Source organism: Mustela nivalis, assembly GCF_964662115.1.
Source record: "Mustela nivalis genome assembly, chromosome: 1".
Lineage (NCBI taxonomy): Eukaryota > Metazoa > Chordata > Mammalia > Carnivora > Mustelidae > Mustela > Mustela nivalis.
The window spans coordinates 90,462,415-90,480,764 of record NC_139020.1 but is presented as its reverse complement, the minus strand read 5'-3'; the positions used below and the strand labels follow the sequence as shown (position 1 = coordinate 90,480,764).

Below are 18,350 nucleotides of genomic sequence, written 5' to 3'. Positions count from 1 at the left end.
CTGTTGTTTTCCCACGCCATATTGAAGAGACTATCTTTTTTCCATTGTCTATTCTTATCTCCTTTGTCATAAATTAACTGACCATATGGGTATGGGTTTACCTCTGGGCTCTCTATCCTGTTCCATTCATCCGTGTGTCTATTGTTGAACTAGTATGTTTTTTTTTTTTATTACTTTAGCTCTGTAGTATAATTTGAAATCTGGGATTGAGATACCTTCATGTAGCTGTATCTTTAAAAAACACTTTATATATGAAATGCTCCTCTTAAAATCTCAAGTGGCATTACATTTCTGAGGAGTCACAATCCAAACTTTTAGCTTGGCAATAATGAGTGCCATGGCATTAATCTACATTTTTATTTGCCACAATTCCCAAGTCCAACTCCCCAACATGACCTCATTCCTGTGCCCCTTTAATGTGTTTCTGAGAACACTGTTCATCATATTATAATGATTGGTCTTCCTATCTCTGTAACTGGAGTATAAGCTTTTTGATAGCAAAGTTACATATTTCTTACACAAGTCAGAAACAGTCACTCAATACATATGTGTATAATGAGCAAAACTTTAAAGGAAGAGAATCATTAAGCTCACAGTTTTTGTAGGAAGACTCCTTTCTCAGCATACTAACCAGGTTTAAACATGAAAAAGTATAAATCCCTTTTAGAAACATGCCATCAACTGTATTTTTCATAGACAAGAAAGTATACATACTTTAAAGAAACAGCCTTGCCCAGTGGTTGTAAGGACAAACTGGAGAACTATCCTGCCTGAGTCTACACCCGGGCCCCATCATTTACTACATGTATGATCGCAGCTAAGTTGCTTAACCTCCCTTTACGTACAGGGCTGTCATCTCTAATACGTAACTATTCATGACACTTACCTTACAGGACTGTTGTATTAAATGAGCCAACATGCTTAAAGCACTTAGGACAACTTTTGGCATGAATCATATAAGCCTCACTGGTGCTGGGTCATTCTCCTCTAAGGTTGTCATATTTGCAGTATCAGGCAATTCTCATGCAGCCTTTTTAAAATTGCATCTTATGTTTACTCACACTGGCCATGAAAAGCATTCCTGTGAGGGTGTATTAGTAAAAGCATTTTTTAAAGTTGCTGCTTTCAAATCAGTGCCTGGGCAGTAAATTTTCCAAGTGGATTCCAAAGAGTAGAATGCCCCTTTAGCAGGCTCACAGGAAGATGTCAGATAGTTATTGCTTTATTTTCCTCATAAATGGTCTACCCATCCCTTCACTGCACCTGTCCCAGTTCCTGTCAATACTGTCTATCTTCTGCGAAGTTATGTAAAGCAGAATGCAGTCACCTTAATACGAACTTGCCAGAACCTTTTTGAGGGCTTAAGGCTCTAACGCAATGCATCTTTATGTGGCAAACAAAATGACACTGGATTTTACACTGTCAGCTCATGCTAAGAACCCATATCAATTTATCTCCATAATATAACCTGCTCCATTTCATACAATTGCCTTACAATGCTCATTTAGGACTGCAGATTATTAAGTGTGTTCAATTAATGACTTTGCATTTTTCCAAATTAAATCTTCTTCCCACACTAATTTTATAATTCAATTAAAATAGGCCATCAAGATTTCTTAGAATGATTTGCTCTTTATAAACCCCCTGCCATTTTTTCTCCATTGTCATTGTTTTAGTAGGCCTACTGCTGAAATGAAGCTGTGGAGAAAAAGAAAATGTTTTCTAACTTCCTATATTACTTTGCCAGGGCTGCTATAACAAAGTGCCACAAACTGAGAGGCTTTGGCCCTGGCTTTTATCATCTCATAGTTAGGGAAGCTAGAAGTCTAAGATCGAGTTGTTGGCAGGGTTGCCAATGTTCGAGGGCTGTGAGTAAAACTCTCTTCCTGCACCTCTTCTAGCTTCTAGTTTACTAGCAGTCCTCAGCTTTCCTTCATGTGTAGCTGCATCAGCCTCATCATCTTCCCATGACATTCTCCCTATGTGTGTGCTTCTATGCACAAATTTCCCCTTTTTATGAGGACACCAATCACACTGGACTAGGGAACTGCCCTATTCCAGTGCAATCTCACCTTAACTATCTATATCTGCAACAACCTTACTTCCAAATAAAGTCATATTCTGAACTACTGGGGGTTAGGATTGCAACATACGAATTGGCAGGGGGCACGTATACCAACCTATACCACTTCCCAGATCCAAAATGCTCTTGTAGGCAAGTCATTTTGAAAATTCTTTGGTCCAACCTCCTATTCACATAGAACAGATACATCATGCAAAGAACTCACTGGATTTCTTGAGAAACCTACTGGTTCACTCCAAATCAAACCTGTGACTTAACACCTAAGATTTGCCCAGATTTCCCACAGGATGGGAAACAAAACAGCAACAGGAGACTTTTCCTCTTCATTTTGTGCATTTCCTCTAAGATTCTCAGATAATTAGGGCACCTGGGTGGCTCAGTCAGTTAAATGTCTGACTCTCGATTTCAGCTCAGGTCATGATCTCATGGTTGTGAGATCAAGCCCTGCATCAGGCTCCACACTGGGCATGGAGCCTGCTAAGATTGTCTCTCCCCTTCTCCCTCTACCCCTTCCCCTTCCTTCTCAAAAAACAAAACAAAAACTCAGAGAATTTTCAGTCAATCAAAGGAAGTAATGCTTGGATAATGTTTTCCAAATTACAGATCACAGGCATTATCCCATGTGACTCTCACAAATAACAACCTAGCAGACAGGCAACTACATCAAGTATTTTTATAAAGGAACTGCAATTTGAAGGTTAAGCTTATAGGCTCTGAAGCCAGAACAAATGGATATGGATCCCATATCTCTTTGCTTCCTGGTTGTTTCATCACATACCTCTGTCAGATACAAAAATGGGGCAAATAAGAATCTTCACTTCATTGACTTGTAAAGATTAATATTTTAATCCATATAAATTGTTTAGAATGGTATCTGGTATATGAAATGTGTTCAGGAAAATGTGAGCTATTATTTTACAAATGATAACATTGAGTGAGGATCAGGAATACAAAATGACTTCTTCAAGAGAAATCAGTGATGAGACCCAACCTCAACCTCAGAACTTCTGCGGCCTTGCATGTCACCAGACAGCATTCCTAAAACACTTCATCTATAAAGAGCATAAACATCACACTCTGAAGTAATGAAGACACTGGGGACTCTGACATAGGAGTAGAAGAACATCGAACACTGTTATATGCTCAAGAAATCCCAAATGCCCAGGGCACTTGGGTGGCTCAGTTGGTTAAGCATCCAACTCTTGATCTGGGCTCAGGTCATGATCTCCGGGTCCTGAGGATCCAGCCCCATGTTGGGCTCTGTGCTCAGCAGGGAATCTACTTGAGATTCTCTCTCTCCCTCTCCCTCTGTCCCTCCCCACCCACGTGCACATGTGCACTCTCTCTCTCTCCCTCCCTCAAAAACAAATAAATAAAACTTAAAAAAAAAAAAAAAAGGAAGGAAGGATGGAAGAAAGAAAAGAAGGAAAGAAAGAAAAAAGAGAATGAGAGAGAAGCAATGAAATCCCAGCAGCTGGACTTCCTGCTCAGATGCTAAATTTAGGGAAGGCGAAGTCCCTGCAGAACCCCATCAATTAGCCACTTGTGTGGACAGTTCTGAAATAGCTGGTTTGGCTGGAGCAAGAAAAGCTAAGGAACTGCTGCCCTGAACCCAAAAAAAAGCTCATTTTTTGCCATATCCCTCACACATGACTTATTGCAGCCACGAGAACTCCTTGTATTAGTATTACCATTTCTTAAATTTGTTGTGTTTTTCATGTCTCTGGGAAATATTCTATATCTTATGTCCAATTTCATATCACTGTTCTGTTTATCTTTAAGAATGAGTTGCATTTTTTTTATTTTCAACTCTTCTGGGAAAACTTCCCTCACTGCCTAGCATGATACAGATGGACCCTCCCCCTCTTTTCTTTTAGGACAGAATCCTCCACCATAGCACTTGTGAGCTACATTACAATCCCTGATTTCCTGGGCTCCATTCCCCACCACACTCAAGATACCATATTTGTTTTGGTATCTACAGTATCTTGCACAGAGCATGAATATTTATTAACTGAAAGAATTAATTAATTCATTAATTAATATATGAATAAAAGAGACAAGAAGACCTCAGAGTCCGAGCATCCAACCATTAGGCACATTATAATTCAAGTTGACTTCTGACCAGAGACAGGGAAGATGGAATAAGTAAGTGATGAGGAGAAAAGGTATGACTTTGTTTGTGTTAATGAAGCTCCAAGTTGTTCTTCCTGGATCCAGAGAATTAAAAAAGAAAGAAAATTCTGCCACCGTCTATCTAGCCCGATTTGCATGTGTTCAAATCTTCAAAGTATTCCTCTGATTCCTTTAATCAATAGCTATTTTAGAAAGCTCTTCATTACTTCCTAATTGTCCAAATTCATTTTCTTCATTTTTCCTTATTAGAGGCAGATTTTTCAAATGAGTTAAGTAGATCAGTAATTTTAGAATCGTTATTAACTTCAAGCATTTCTCTCAGTTATTAGCATGTCCCTTCTCTCTCCAAGACCAGATTATTTTCTCCATTTTTAATAGGCCATCTGGTTCATTTTCTAGACTTTTTCCCCCTCATATATCTCTAATAAAGTCAACATTACCCTATCCTAAGATAGATCCATGTTTACTATAATCCTGATTCTAGAAACTTTATCGTATCTCTGGTTTTGGATGAAGATACAAGTGATTCCTTATTTGTTAACATGTCAAAAAATAAGTAAATAATTAGCATTTATTTAGATTTTAATGCATCCCAACCAAATAAGTTTATAAAGTCAGTGCCATGGCCCACAAAACATTTTACAAATAATTTAAATGAATATTTTGATCCTTAAATATATTAAAATTAAAAATACACATATTCTTGACCCTAAGAATCCTACTTCTGGAAGTCTGTATCACAGAAATAAAAGTGCCATATTATTGTGCCAAAAAGTTGGAAACAAAGTGAATGCTTATCAATAAATGGGTGGTTGAAAATGTATGGTACATCTATACCATAAAATATTACACAGTTGTTTGTATATGAGTACATGAGCATAGACAAAGATATAAAAGAGGATGCTACTGGGGAGGAGAAGCTGGAAAGAAAGAGGGAGAAAAAAGGAGTAGGTTTAAAAAAAAAAGAGGGGAATTCATGCCAAACAGTATATAGGATATAATCTCCTTTACATAAAATTGCATGTATGTATATGAATACTAATAAACATAAAAGAATGACCTGAAGGCAAGAGAGCTGCATTTTTACTTTATTGTATATATGGTAATGTTTTATAACTTGATATTTCTAAAAATTTGAATTAATTTATCATTTGAATTATTTATGTAATTCAGAAACATTAAAATTACTTTCACTGTGATATATACTATACTGAGAAAGTTTAGTGTCAATCAGACCAATGATTATGTACTCAAACAAGAGAACGCAAATTCAGCTGAATAAGAGATAGTTATAGGCAGTACCACCAGACTACATTCAACCGTTTGATAGGGTAATGTCCTATCAACTATATTCTTTCAAAAAAACATTCTTTTTTGATTTTCATGTTTAATCTACTTCAAGACTCAGTTAATGTCATCCTTTCTTAATTGAGGTCTCCATTTATTTACCCAATTATTTGATTTCCTACGAAGCTTTTAAAATTCCTGAGACCCTTTTAAATTTACATACTTTGTGATATCTCATTTTGTTGGATAAATGTGATACCATGTAGGAAACATCAAAACTCCTACTTCAGGTTGTATATCTCTCAGAATTCATCCTTTCTCTTTTTAAATTCAACAGAGCAGTTCTGCAGTGAGAGAAGAAATGTGTCAAAATCTAAAGATAAACACAATTGGACAATAATGTCAAAAAATGAAATGTAGACTTTGCAAAGGTATTTTGTATGGTTGGTCTCTCATGACTTCCAGAACCTTCTGGTACATCAATAAACCTGTGGGAAAAAATACACTTATTCTGCCTACATTTAAGATAATCCAGTACTCTCATCAACCAAAATTGAACTCTCATCACCAAAATTGAAAAATATAAAAATATATATAACTTGAATTTCAGAAAGAATTTTCATTACTTTAGTATATAAAAGTTAAGAGATTAAAATAATCAAAATATCATTTGATGTAGAAGATAAAGAATAAATTGACCCAGGTGTAATTTCTAGGTCATTATCATTACCATATTTCTCCTTAATTACCTTTCCCCTCAGGGATTTGATGTTTTATAAGATTTGTTCTACCAAAATGAATTAACAAAGTAATAATTAATTTTTAAAATTCTTAATGAATCAATGACATGTGTAATTAGCCCATTACAGCTATTGATCAAGATGAGGAAACCAGCTTTACAGGTGTTATTGAAACAATTTCTTTAAAGGAAAATAACTTGTTATCATGGGTCAATGTATAATTTCTGTTAGCTTCTGAAAAATGATGAGAATAGTTAAAGATATACACTAGACCTCAAAGAATACACTAACCCTTGTTTCGGAATCAATATTCCATAGTGAAAGAATAAATTGGGGTTGAGAATCAGCTTCACATTAATTCACAAATTCGTCAAAAAAAAAAAAAAAAAAGAAAGAAAGAAAAAAGAAGAAAAGAAAAAGAAAAGCAAACAGCCCAGAAAAGAGTATCAGATTAATTTGTAAGAATAGCTTCCAGGTGACCCATGAAAAACGTGAGCCTTAACCTTACGCCAAGAGCAGAGGAGAAAAATGGGCACCAGTGATGAGCTCTCAGCCACCTTCCAATTTCATTCACAAAGATCCAAATAACAGATAAGAAAAGGCAAAAGAATCAGCAAAAGATAATGACTACAATATTTTTGTTAGCTTTTTACATCTATTTCTTTAGCTTCTATAATATAGGTTTTATTTTGGTTTTTTTTCTTCCCTGAAGAGATAAATGCAGATGCAGTCACATTCTCTGGAGATTAGAATCAGATGATCAAGTCAAAACAAATCCTTTTGAAAGCACCCGATCTCATGGCAGATGCAGTAAAAGAGAAATCATTGGCTGTTTCGAAAATTTCCTATACAAGAAATATTTCAAATGCATGTGTTCAAAATTGACAGTTGATAGAGCTCCAGCCTTGAAAATTAGGTTACTAAGTTTTGATACTTTGAGAATCAAGCAAGTGTTGGGTTTTTTGTTTTGTTGTGTTTTCAATAAAGGACACAAAAGTAGCAAATATCACATCACATTGAATTTGTGCTAATCCCCACTTCATCCACAAACCACAGATACCTCACAGAAAAATACTGTACCAGCACTTTCAAACCATTGCACTGTTAAAGATTTAACATCTGAGGTCAGAATGAGGTTTTCTTATTAAGCTACCATTTCCTTTACAAAACAGACTATTTTGTACTTACTGCTACCCTTTGAACTCTTATAGTGAATAATTAAAACTAAACTGCAAAGTATATTTTGTGAGGCTGAGTACCCTGTAGGTTGTAGGTTTTTGCTTAGTGGCTCATTTTTAATGCTCTCCAGTCTCTGGAGGGATAACCCTGCCATTAGTCTGAATCGACAAAATTGGCTGGCCCCTAAAAGCAAAGCAGACAGCTCCAAATCTTAATCAAATAGTCTTGTTGGCGACTCACCATATTGACGGTGGGGGCCTTGGAAACTCTCTGAGCACCGGCACCACTGGGCCTCACTGTCTGAGCACCTCTTTCCATTGAAACATGTCCCCACTGCAGAGACAGCTAAAAGCAGTGTAGACAAGGACGGTGAGAGAACAAATGGAGTTGACGGAGAAAAAGAAAATCCTCATCAGTACATCACTAATGAAAATACAATCTGGAAATTGTATTTCAAGGCAAGATCACACAATGTTTTCATGATAAGTTAAGGCCTTACTGTTTAAAGCCATGTGGGCCTCTGTTATCATCCACATGCCCTAGAAGCTTGTACCAATGCAGATTCTCAGACTCTACCCAGACCTACTGAATCAGAATCCACATTTTAACTTGATACTAGGTGATTTGTATTCATTTCCAAGTTTGGGTAGCACTAGGATAAAGAATTACCATGGAGAAGATGACCATGGGACCAAAACAATCGAAAAGTCAAGTGAGAAATACTAATATTCACCAGAGACAAAGGACTATGACAGGTGTCATCAACAATATAAAGCAGTCATCTCACAGTCATTAATTTCCAGGAGTTTATAGCATTGTCGAAATGACATTGTGGGCAGATGTTTTCAACTGAGCTTAAACCAGCCAGCTGCAGTGGTCTCACACAGCATGCAAATACACCTGACCCTTGGTGCACCACTCAACACTAAGCCTACTTAACATGGGAAGCCTGCGGCAACTTCACTAAGATATTTCAAGAGCAGGAAGCACGGTGGGGAAGGAAGCAGGATGCCTACAAACTCCCGAGGGTACAGGATAGCAGGAGAGATGAATGGTTGTACTGTGGTGCTGCATTGATTGCAACACACTGAAGCATTTTAAGTGACTTCACAATAACCATAAACACATAGGGAAGGGAGTAGCTAAACAGAGGCATTTCTCTGGGCATAAATGAACTCTATACTGCCATGAGTGCGGCTGTTTGAGTGCTGTCAAACATACTCCAAAGGTTCTGGAACACCCTCACCAGAGGTTTGCAAAAGGAACTGCATACCTCATCTTAAAAAGTAAACTGCCTCCAGAGTTCTGCAATTAATCATGACAAGCACAGGTTGAGAAATCCCATTTAGATTTAGTACAGTGATTTCCCTCCAGACTTTTGAATCAACTGTGGATTACAAATTTGATGATATGGAAAGGGGCAAACAGAAAAGGGAGATAAAAGTCAAGGTGTAACCTGTCTGGCTTTAAATAAACTGTCTTTTAAATAAAGAGACAGAATATAAAGCAACAGTTCTCTGGGTTCTGAGTTCTGACCTGTCATTAGGAATGCTTAACAGAAAAGCTTTTTGTGCTTTTTTTGCACATGTCAAATGTGAATTTTCAGTCCAAAGGGTTGTTCTGAATCTGTGGTGATTCTAAAGATGCCTAAAACTTGACAGGCATGGTATGATTGGAGACCAAAACAGGGAAACCATTAGTTCTCGTGACAGAGTGTTGAACTGGAAGAATGAGAACTTACAGTGTGGGCAGCCAGGTTCATGGTCCCACCGGCTCCGACCCGGGCAGCACTTATAGATGGGCTGCGTGCTGTATGCTTGTCTGTACATGGTATAGTTCCGAATCCTGTGAAATACAAGAATTGAGCTCAATAATGCTTCCTCTTAAGGCAAAGCTGTTATTTTGAGACCATTAAAACATTTTCCCTCCAACACAAATCCTACCATTTATACACACACACAAATATATTATTTGCTTATACTATACATGTACACGGACACATTCATCACTCATTACATATCCAACAAGATTATATAACTAAGATTCAGAATCAGTATAGGGTAATGAAAATTAAGAAAGATCCCCATGTCCTGTGGTTTAAACTATCCAAAGGGTCACTCAAGCTATCAAGAATGAAATCCAAAATTATGAAGAGAATAATGAAATCCTGAAGGATAATAAGGTACATGCTTTTCAACTGAACATGAAAGGCTCCTGAGCTATTGGTCCCAGTATAGTACACTTTCTTAGCAGTGGTGACATCACCCATAAGGAGATGAAAATTGGTTCTTGGGTGGGAGGGGTAAAAAAAGATGTTAGCTAATGCAGTGGTTTTGGGTCCTATAAAGGAGCACAGTATACAAACAGATAAAAGTACATCTGTGGTATTAAAGCTTCACAGGGGAAGGGGACAATCTCTAAAATTAAAAAAAATAAAATAAAAGAGTTTACAAAAGCTCCTTAAGAAGGCAATAATAAACACAAAGTTGAAAAGATTACACTCTTCAATAACGACCTCTCAGTAAACAAAAATACCAAATATCTCTAAACAGGCTAATTTTCTTCCCATCAGATCTATGTCATATATATTCTCTATCCCCAAAGTATTAACCTACTTTCTTCCCATCACATACCTTTCCTCATATCCCAGCCCAAGGGATCATTATTCAAGGCCAAGTCCAAGTTCCATTCCTTCCATTCTTCCTTTCCCCAATATGACAATGTCTTTCTCCTCTCTCAAAAATGGAACCTATTAGACATATCATTTTTTATGACACAACTTTTCACCATCTTGAAGTGTAATCTCATATTTTTATGTGTGTATATCTGCAATAGGGATATAAGTACAGGTTTGCATACATATATACAAACAAAAGTATTATTAGTTCGGCAAAGATGCCAAAATTCTCTGAACACTGCCTCACCTCCAGACCCAGTGTCATAAGCTTAAAAAACAAAAACAAAACAGACCCAGTGTCATTTGCTTAAAAAACAAAAACAAAAACAAAAAAGAAAACTACTATGTTCTTGAGAATAAAAATATAAAACATGTTTTACTTATTCGTGTTTTTATTCCCAAGTCTGAATGTCTATGTGGTGGCAGACTTTCTTTGGTTCAATCTAATATCAACAATGATTAAACCCCATGAGGGAGAACAGAAAATCTAAGTGAAAAGTCATTTTCAAAAACAAGTCCTCTAAGAACAAACATATTGAGTACCTACTGTGTACCAAGCATGGTATCACATATATTAAATATGTTTTCAGTTAATCCTCACAGTTCCATGCATGGCATCATTTTTCTAATTTTACACACTAAGGCCCAAAGAAATGTAAAAAATGTGCCTAAGGCCAAATAGCTAGTAAGAGCCAGGGGAAATTTTCTGATTTAAACTTGATTTAAATTTCCTGAGTGCAGACCAAAAAAAAAAAAAAAAAAAGGCTATCTATCTGAAGTTTAAACACACACACACAATATATACATGTCCATATTCACAATTATAGTCTTATTTTATTTCGTCCTGTATTGCCAGTGTTCTGCTATTTCTATACAATGACAAATCCAGTTATTTATAAATGTTCCCAACTTTCCTTGATGATATAATAATAGTGATAGAAATGATGTGATAAATTTATTAATCTAAACCATATCTTTTAACTTTAAATATATTGAATTCAGACCCAGTTGGTTCATTTACATAAAAATTAATCCATGAGCAACTATTTGCTTTAAGAGGTACTCAGATGTTTTGTAAAGCTATTGTAACACTTTGATTAAAAAAAAAAGTCCATATGAAGGCTTGACTCCGAAAGCACTGTACTGGCTTTTTCTCTCTTCTTCCAACCTGCTGAGTTAATCCTAATTCAAAGGCCATAATAAAGTTAAAGAAGCTCTAGGTTTCAAAGAATTACAGGAGAACCAAGGGCAGGTCAGTGAGTGGTTCACAACCTGAGATGCCCTGGATCCAAGTTGTGCTAAATTTAGCAAACCAACACAATATTCCTTGTTTCTCAGTCTTCTGATCTTTAGCTTTCAACAGTCTCTCATGCCATGAGGTAAAATTAGTGGCATCTAACCCAAAATAACTCACACATAAATGAGGCTTAAGGTGAAATAACGATATATCTTGTCTCTGAAAGAAAGTATGTATTAACTCTGAAAGTTCCTGGTGGGTATATCTTATCCTCTTTTACTTCATTATATAATTATTTTCTAAAACTTACTGGATGAAAACTTCAGATGCAGTTGAGCCCTAGAATTTTGAGTTTTAGTAATCAAAAGGAACTAGTAGAAGCACCCTTACCTTCTTTCATAACCACATATCTTGTGAGGCCAGCAGAGCCCTGCCTCCAAATCTGACAGTGTGCGTGAACACCTGCGCATACAGGTGTGGGAGTTCCCCCACATTCAACCGCTGTTCTTCCAAACATTTGGCCTTGGGGGAAAAAAAGAGTAGTAATGTGATAAAAGTAGATTGTTTCTCTGTGTATTACACATGAATCATTTATTTCTCCATTTTCCACAAAAACTGGTGGCGACTGACATAAATACATTAAGTAAGAAAGAAAAATAAAGTCAATATAAAAAAAAAATTCAGGCCCAGGAAAAAGAATAATCAGAATAAATTTTAAAAATAAGGAGACAGGTGGCGCAGTGGGTTAAAGCCTCTGCCTTCGGCTCGGGTCATGGTCCCAGGGTTCTGGGATCGAGCCCCATGTCAGGCTCTCTGCTCTGCGGGGGCCTGCTTCCTCCTCTCTCTCTCTCTGCCTATCTCTCTGCCTACTTGTGATCTCTGTCTGTCAAATAAATAAATAAAAATCTTAAAAAAAAAATAAATAAGGAGACAGGGATGCCTGGGTGGCATCATGCTTGGTAAACATTTCCTTCGGCTCAGAGGTCACGATCCCAGGGACTTGGGATGGAGTCCCATATCGGACTCTCTGCTCAGCTGGGAGCCTGCTTCTCCCTCTGCTTGCTGCTCCCCCCACTTGTGTGTCTCTCTCTCTGATGAATAAATGAATAAAATCTTTTAAAAGATAATAAAAATAAAACTAAGGAGACATTTAGAAGATAAATATAAATATCATGAGTTACCTTATGCTTAGAAAAAACTAGTTGTGAATTAAGTTCTGACCTCTTTGGTAGCTGAAATTAAAAAAAAGGAAACAATTGCATGCTTCTTTTTTTTTTCTTTCGTTTCTCTTTAGAAGATTTTATTTTTACATTTGAGAGAGAGAGAGAGAGGGCACAAGCAGGGGGAGCAACAGAGGGAGAGGGAGAAGCAGGCTTGCCACTGAGCAGGGAGCCCTATGTGGGAAGCTTGATCCCCAGACTCTGGAATCATGACCTGCACTACAGTCAGAGACTTAACTAACTGAGCCTCCTTGGTGTCCCCAGTTACACGATTCTTGCCATCCATGAAAAAAAAAATCAGTCTAATTTAACAAAAGAAGTTAAACGTTTCCTGGAAATTATTTCTGAACCATATTTTCCATCGGCATGTTTAGTTCAGTTTCACACATAACGTTTGAGCACAAATGTTTTTCAACTGGCACTATTATATTCATATTTCCCCACAGAAAGTTTATACAAATTTACAGGATTTTAAACACATTAATTTTTAAATGTATGGCGCTAAATAAAACTGACAGTGTGGAATGTCAGAGTTAAATTTTTTTTTTTTAAGATTGTATTTATTTATTTATTGGAGAGAGAGCGTACACATGTGGGATACACAGAGGAAAGGAAGGGGAGGGAATGGGAGAGGGAGAGAATCTTAAGCAGACTCCAGAAGCATGAAGCCCAACAGCCCAGCATGGGACTCAATCTCACAATCCTGGGATCATGACCCGAGCCAAAACCAAGAATCAGTCGCTTAACCAACTAAGCCACCCAGGCACCCCTAAAACCTTTTTTAAATGGAGGAATGCTTTGCTTGGTGATGAATGATTTACTACTCCATATCAACTGTTTTATATATGAAAACAATACCAATTATAAAAGCAAGCTGGCCCAACCATGCTAATACTTTTCAGGCATTCAAAGTCACCGAAATTCCATGTACTGACCTCACTGGGATCAGACTTTGATGTTCTTGCCTTCAGAAAACTCACTATCTAGCTAAGTTTCCATGCTCATAATCTGTTAAAAATCAAAATGATTTCTGATTCAGGAATCCTAGTCAGCCCCTAGCTAATGCTGGGAACTTGTCCGGCAACACAATAATGATGCTGATAAGAACCTCTAACAGTTCTGCCCACACTGGAATCAGTTATCCCACCCTGTACAGCTGTGGTCTCTTTCTGGGATCACTTCTTTCCAGGGCTCTGACCAAATCTCACCATCTGACTTCACTTATAGCCCAACGCTCACTTCCAGAGATATTTCTGAAAGGAGACTCTTTAAAGAGTATTAACTTCATCTAAATTGAAAAAAAATCATGTCAAACTTTACTTATGAGCTTGCATAGCCCATTTTAATGCTTTAGGTAAATACTGTAATAAAGCAACAAATGTAAAAACCGCACATAATTTGGGCATCCATAATGTCATCAAAAATTGGGTGGTGGGCCTAAAGAAAACCTTACTTTTCAAAAATTCCATATCAGATTCTCTGCCTATACTCACATCTTTATGTGGGTTTTCATGGCTCCCAACTAACTCCAGTTAGAATGAGCTCACCATACCTTTGCTTTTTCATGGTTTGAAACCTTATACCTTATCCAGCCTTGAACTTCATTTCGTGACCTATCCTTCATCTATTATCCATCCATCCATCCATCCATCCATCCATCCATCCAACAAATGCTGTCATCTGCACGTGCCAGAAGCATTGCTCCACACAAGGATTTGAGTATCAGTAGTAATTTGGGAGGTGCAAAAGACACTGGTAAGTGAGTAGTGAAGTGAGACAGGGAAAAAGAGTTAGCTAATTAAAAAAAAAAAAAAAAAAAAAAAGCATTATGGAGTCAACCAATGCTTCTGATAACCAGCACCCCAAGTGCGTAAAGGAGCATGGGCATTTATATACTAATTCCTATCAGTGATTAATTGAAGGCTATTTCCTCTCTAACATTTTAGGCAGCAGCACAGGTAGGTAAAGCAGAGGGGACATGGGCGCTGCACTGATGACTTCAGCTGCAGGTGGTACCCAAAGAAAGTCCTTATTCACTTTGGATTGATAGGATCCAAACAGAGAAGAGAGAGAAAGTAAAAGGACCTAAATATATACAAAATGTGAACTGCTAAGCTGGAAGCCTAAGGGAGCTGAAATGCAGATGGGGAAGCTTACTAACATTCATTAATTAAGAAAAGACTCATTGAGGAGCTGACATTGTGACCTGAAAGGGTAAAGAGAAGCCAGTCATAGAGGAGCCCTCAAGTGCCATTCAGTTAGAAGAAACAGAACAAGCAGAGGCTCTACAGGTGAAAAGGTTTGGCCTCCAGAGGATCTGAAAGAAGGCCAAATTGGCTCAAATGAAGAGATGCTTGGTAGGGTAGACAAGGATTTTCAGGCTGAAAAGTTTTGATTTTTTTTTCCCTCAGGACATTGGAAGCCACAAAGTGTCTCTAGAATTCTGATTTCTAGCCTCCTTTCTCACAGCCAGGATCTGTGATGCCAACTGTAGAGGTTTCCTTGACAATGACTTAGGCTATACCTGCTTCCGGGCAATACATGGGACAGTTTAGCCCAAGCCAGCCCAGCCCCAAATCCCAGAAATCCCCCCACACTCCCCTCAGGAATCTTCCTGATTCCTACAAAGAAAGAAGTCCTCTAAAGCCAGCAGCACCAGTGAACATGGAAAGGCGCAGAAAACATTTTACGGATCACAAGGAAATTGCATTTGACTAAATAAAGTTTCCAGGAATCTATCTGTAATCCAGATGATCACAAAGTAATTTTTCTGATGACATCATAAGAAATGTTAATGTGACTTCAAAACTTCACATTTTATGATTGAACCTTAGTTAACAAGCAGCATAGTTTTGGTTAAGGTGAGTTTTGATTTCAGGTTAATTCATGCCAGGGACCGTTTAGTAAAACAGTATCATTCTTGACTCCCAATTACATGTAGCTAAATAAAGTCAGCCACTTGGTTATCCTGCATGTGTCCTGGGTATATTCTGATTTTTTTAAAAAATTAATCTTTCTTAACTATGAAATCTATAAATGCTACTAGTAAAAAAGCCTATATGGATAAATATAGAAAGTCAAAAGTGCCCCCAAGGTGTTCCCAGATATAACCACTGCCGACAGTCTGATGTATTCATATACAACACTTTTTAGTCACACACAAACATATTTTTGCACAAATGGGATTACGTTTACTTACTATTGTTTAAATCGTGCAGCAAGTATTTTTTTAATTAGCAAACAACATGGTATTTTTTTTCAAAAATATAGAATTGCTTTAAACTTTTTGTTTTTTTACAGTATATGGACTTATCAGAATAATATATCAGAATTAATTTAACCAACACCATACTGACATTTAACTGTTTGTAATAGTTTGTAACTATAAAGAACTTGGATGTCAGCCCCCTATGCAAACAACTGAAGTACAAATCTTTTTTCTTCTTAGATCTTTTTATGAAATATTAGTATCTATCCCCTGTGTCCTCTTAGCTCAGGTTTTCTTTTTTTAGCCTTTCTCCCATATGTGTTATGCTCTATCAAGCATCAGGTTATCAGACTCTCTATTTTGAAGCTTGAGGCACCAGAGGTTGATTGGAAGCTTTGAATGATAGAAAGGGTTTATACTTGGTGGTCTCACCGGCAGGTGATTAAGGGTGAATCTTTTTTTTTTTTTTTTTTAAAGAAGGTCTTAAATGTCAGTGTATGAAAATCTGATTTTTAGAGCCATTTCCCACCAAGAAAAGAATCCTAATCTTCTGCTTGGGGAAGCAGACATTGTAGCTGAGTGGAAATTGAACAGAGCTATCTGTCCAGCCCTATAGTTTGGAGGAGGGGGCCTGGAGAGTTCAACAGCTTTACATACAGTCTTTCATATAACTCTTCCATCCTGCCCCACACATCTCCCCTGTGCATTCCTTGCCTTCATTCTAAATAGTAAATATTGACCATCTCCAGGGTTGCATATGAAGGGACTAACAACCAACCAAAATGATGTAAAGATTACATCAAACTGAAAATACCTGAGCTACAGAAACAGAAAGAAATCTTATCTGAACTTCCCCTGTGTGACTCAAACCGAGATTTAAAAGTCATCTGCTACCTCCACCCCATCCCACAAACACCACTCCAGGGAAGTTTCCAGTCAGGGAGACTGAACTGGGACACTGGAACATTTCAAAGCAAATTTATGTAAGCAAACTTCATCAGAACCTTCCATCATTTAAAGCCCTAACCCCATGCCCTTTATTAAGCTGGTATAAAAAATCCTTATCCCTAGCTGTTCAGAGAGCTCCTCTCTACAAAATACTCTGACATGTATGAGTAATAAATTTTACTCTTATTAATCTTTCTGTTATCAATTAATTTGCAGGCCCTCAAACTCCTGACCTAAGTTGGTAGAGGAAAAGACTTTCCTCTCAGTAGTTTCTCCAGCAAGGATGGGATGACTCTTGGGATCTCTGACCAAGCTGGCCAAAGTAAGCTTTCTTAGCAGTCAGATCCCAGGTCACTGCTCATGGTGTAGTTGGGCAAAGGTGGCAAGAGCCTCTCATCTTTTCAAAAGGAATTTTTCAAAATTTAATTTTACAGGAGAAACCATTTTGGTTGAAACTTATCCAGTTCTCTGGGTATTGGGACTCTTGGTTTGGATCTCCTAGAATAGCCATTGTGTTCTGTTTGTCACTCTCTTTTGTGCTGCTATTTTGTGTTGTGCTGTCTAAGAATGTTGCTTGTCATAAGAAGAATCACAGGCTAAAACACAGGCATAGGTCCCATATGCCTGTTATTCAAGCCAACCTCACACAGACTGGTGACTCTGTGGTTCTCTCCAGACTAATGCTGCTTGAAACAAATTTAGTTGGTCACCAATAAAACCAGATGAGTTTCTTCTTCAGTCCCACTTTTGTGTCCTGAGAGCTTGGCTTCGAACCAGAGAGAGCACTCTCTCTGACTTTCTGCAAGCCAGTGAGTACAAATTGTCAGGTCTTTGCTCAGAGGTGGCCAGCCATTAGGTTGGGGCCTGAGATAGGATGTACACAAGCAAAGCTATCATCCAACCATTACCATCTCTTGGTAAAGGTCACCTAGGTCTAAATCTTAAAGGGTCTCAGACTGTAAGGACCTTTGTCATCTCTTTCTCTATTGCCCTTATGGTGCTGAGACTTTCCATCTCAGTATTGCCTTGCTGGTATCAGAGACAAGCAGCTCTGTGACTAGAGGTGCCTTACTTTTGTGGGACGGTTGGAACTAACCATTCTTTCTGCCTATGGCCACTTTCACCAATGGAAACTAGGGTTCCTTCTTTTCAGCTATAGTTGGGAGTGATTTTGAATTATGAGAGTTTCATCTTATGCACCCTCTTCACTCATTCATTCATTAGTGCATTCATGACTAAGACATAAAATGGCTTATTGATGTGAGTTACAATTGGAATGGGGTTACCTATGCAGATCCTACACACCAATGGTTAGATGATGGAGTCTTTGATTCAGAAAAATTTTTCGTATTTAAAAGATTTTTAGAGAGCTTTCATCATGAACAAATGATACCCATAAGAAGACCAAATTGAAATGGACATAAAAAAGTATCATGGCTAGCCTAAAATATTCCTGTTATAAAATTAAAAAACAGAGATCATTCAAACTTTTGGTCTCTTACCCCCATCAGAGGTTCTCAAAGAACTCCCAAAAGCAACCATTTGAGGCCGATAAGGAAGAAAAGGGGGCTGATTGGAACAGACTGGATATTTTACCCACTCAGATAAATTTGGAGACACCCAGATGGCTACGTG

General features: G+C 37.6%; 1 protein-coding gene across 1 annotated transcript in view; it reads right to left on the bottom strand.

Annotated features, from left to right (window-relative positions):
• The window catches only part of LOC309869798 (EGF-like and EMI domain-containing protein 1), a 509,737-nt gene that overhangs the window by 437,327 nt on the left and 54,060 nt on the right, over positions 1 to 18,350 (bottom strand). Inside the window, exons 3-5 of the mRNA XM_082741432.1 lie at positions 11,730 to 11,861; positions 9,167 to 9,270; positions 7,666 to 7,770 (exon numbers count right to left, since the gene is read on the bottom strand). Of these exons, the coding sequence (XP_082597558.1) occupies positions 7,666 to 7,770; positions 9,167 to 9,270; positions 11,730 to 11,833 (313 nt within the window). The 5' untranslated portion in view covers positions 11,834 to 11,861. The remainder of the gene's footprint in view (positions 1 to 7,665; positions 7,771 to 9,166; positions 9,271 to 11,729; positions 11,862 to 18,350) is intronic.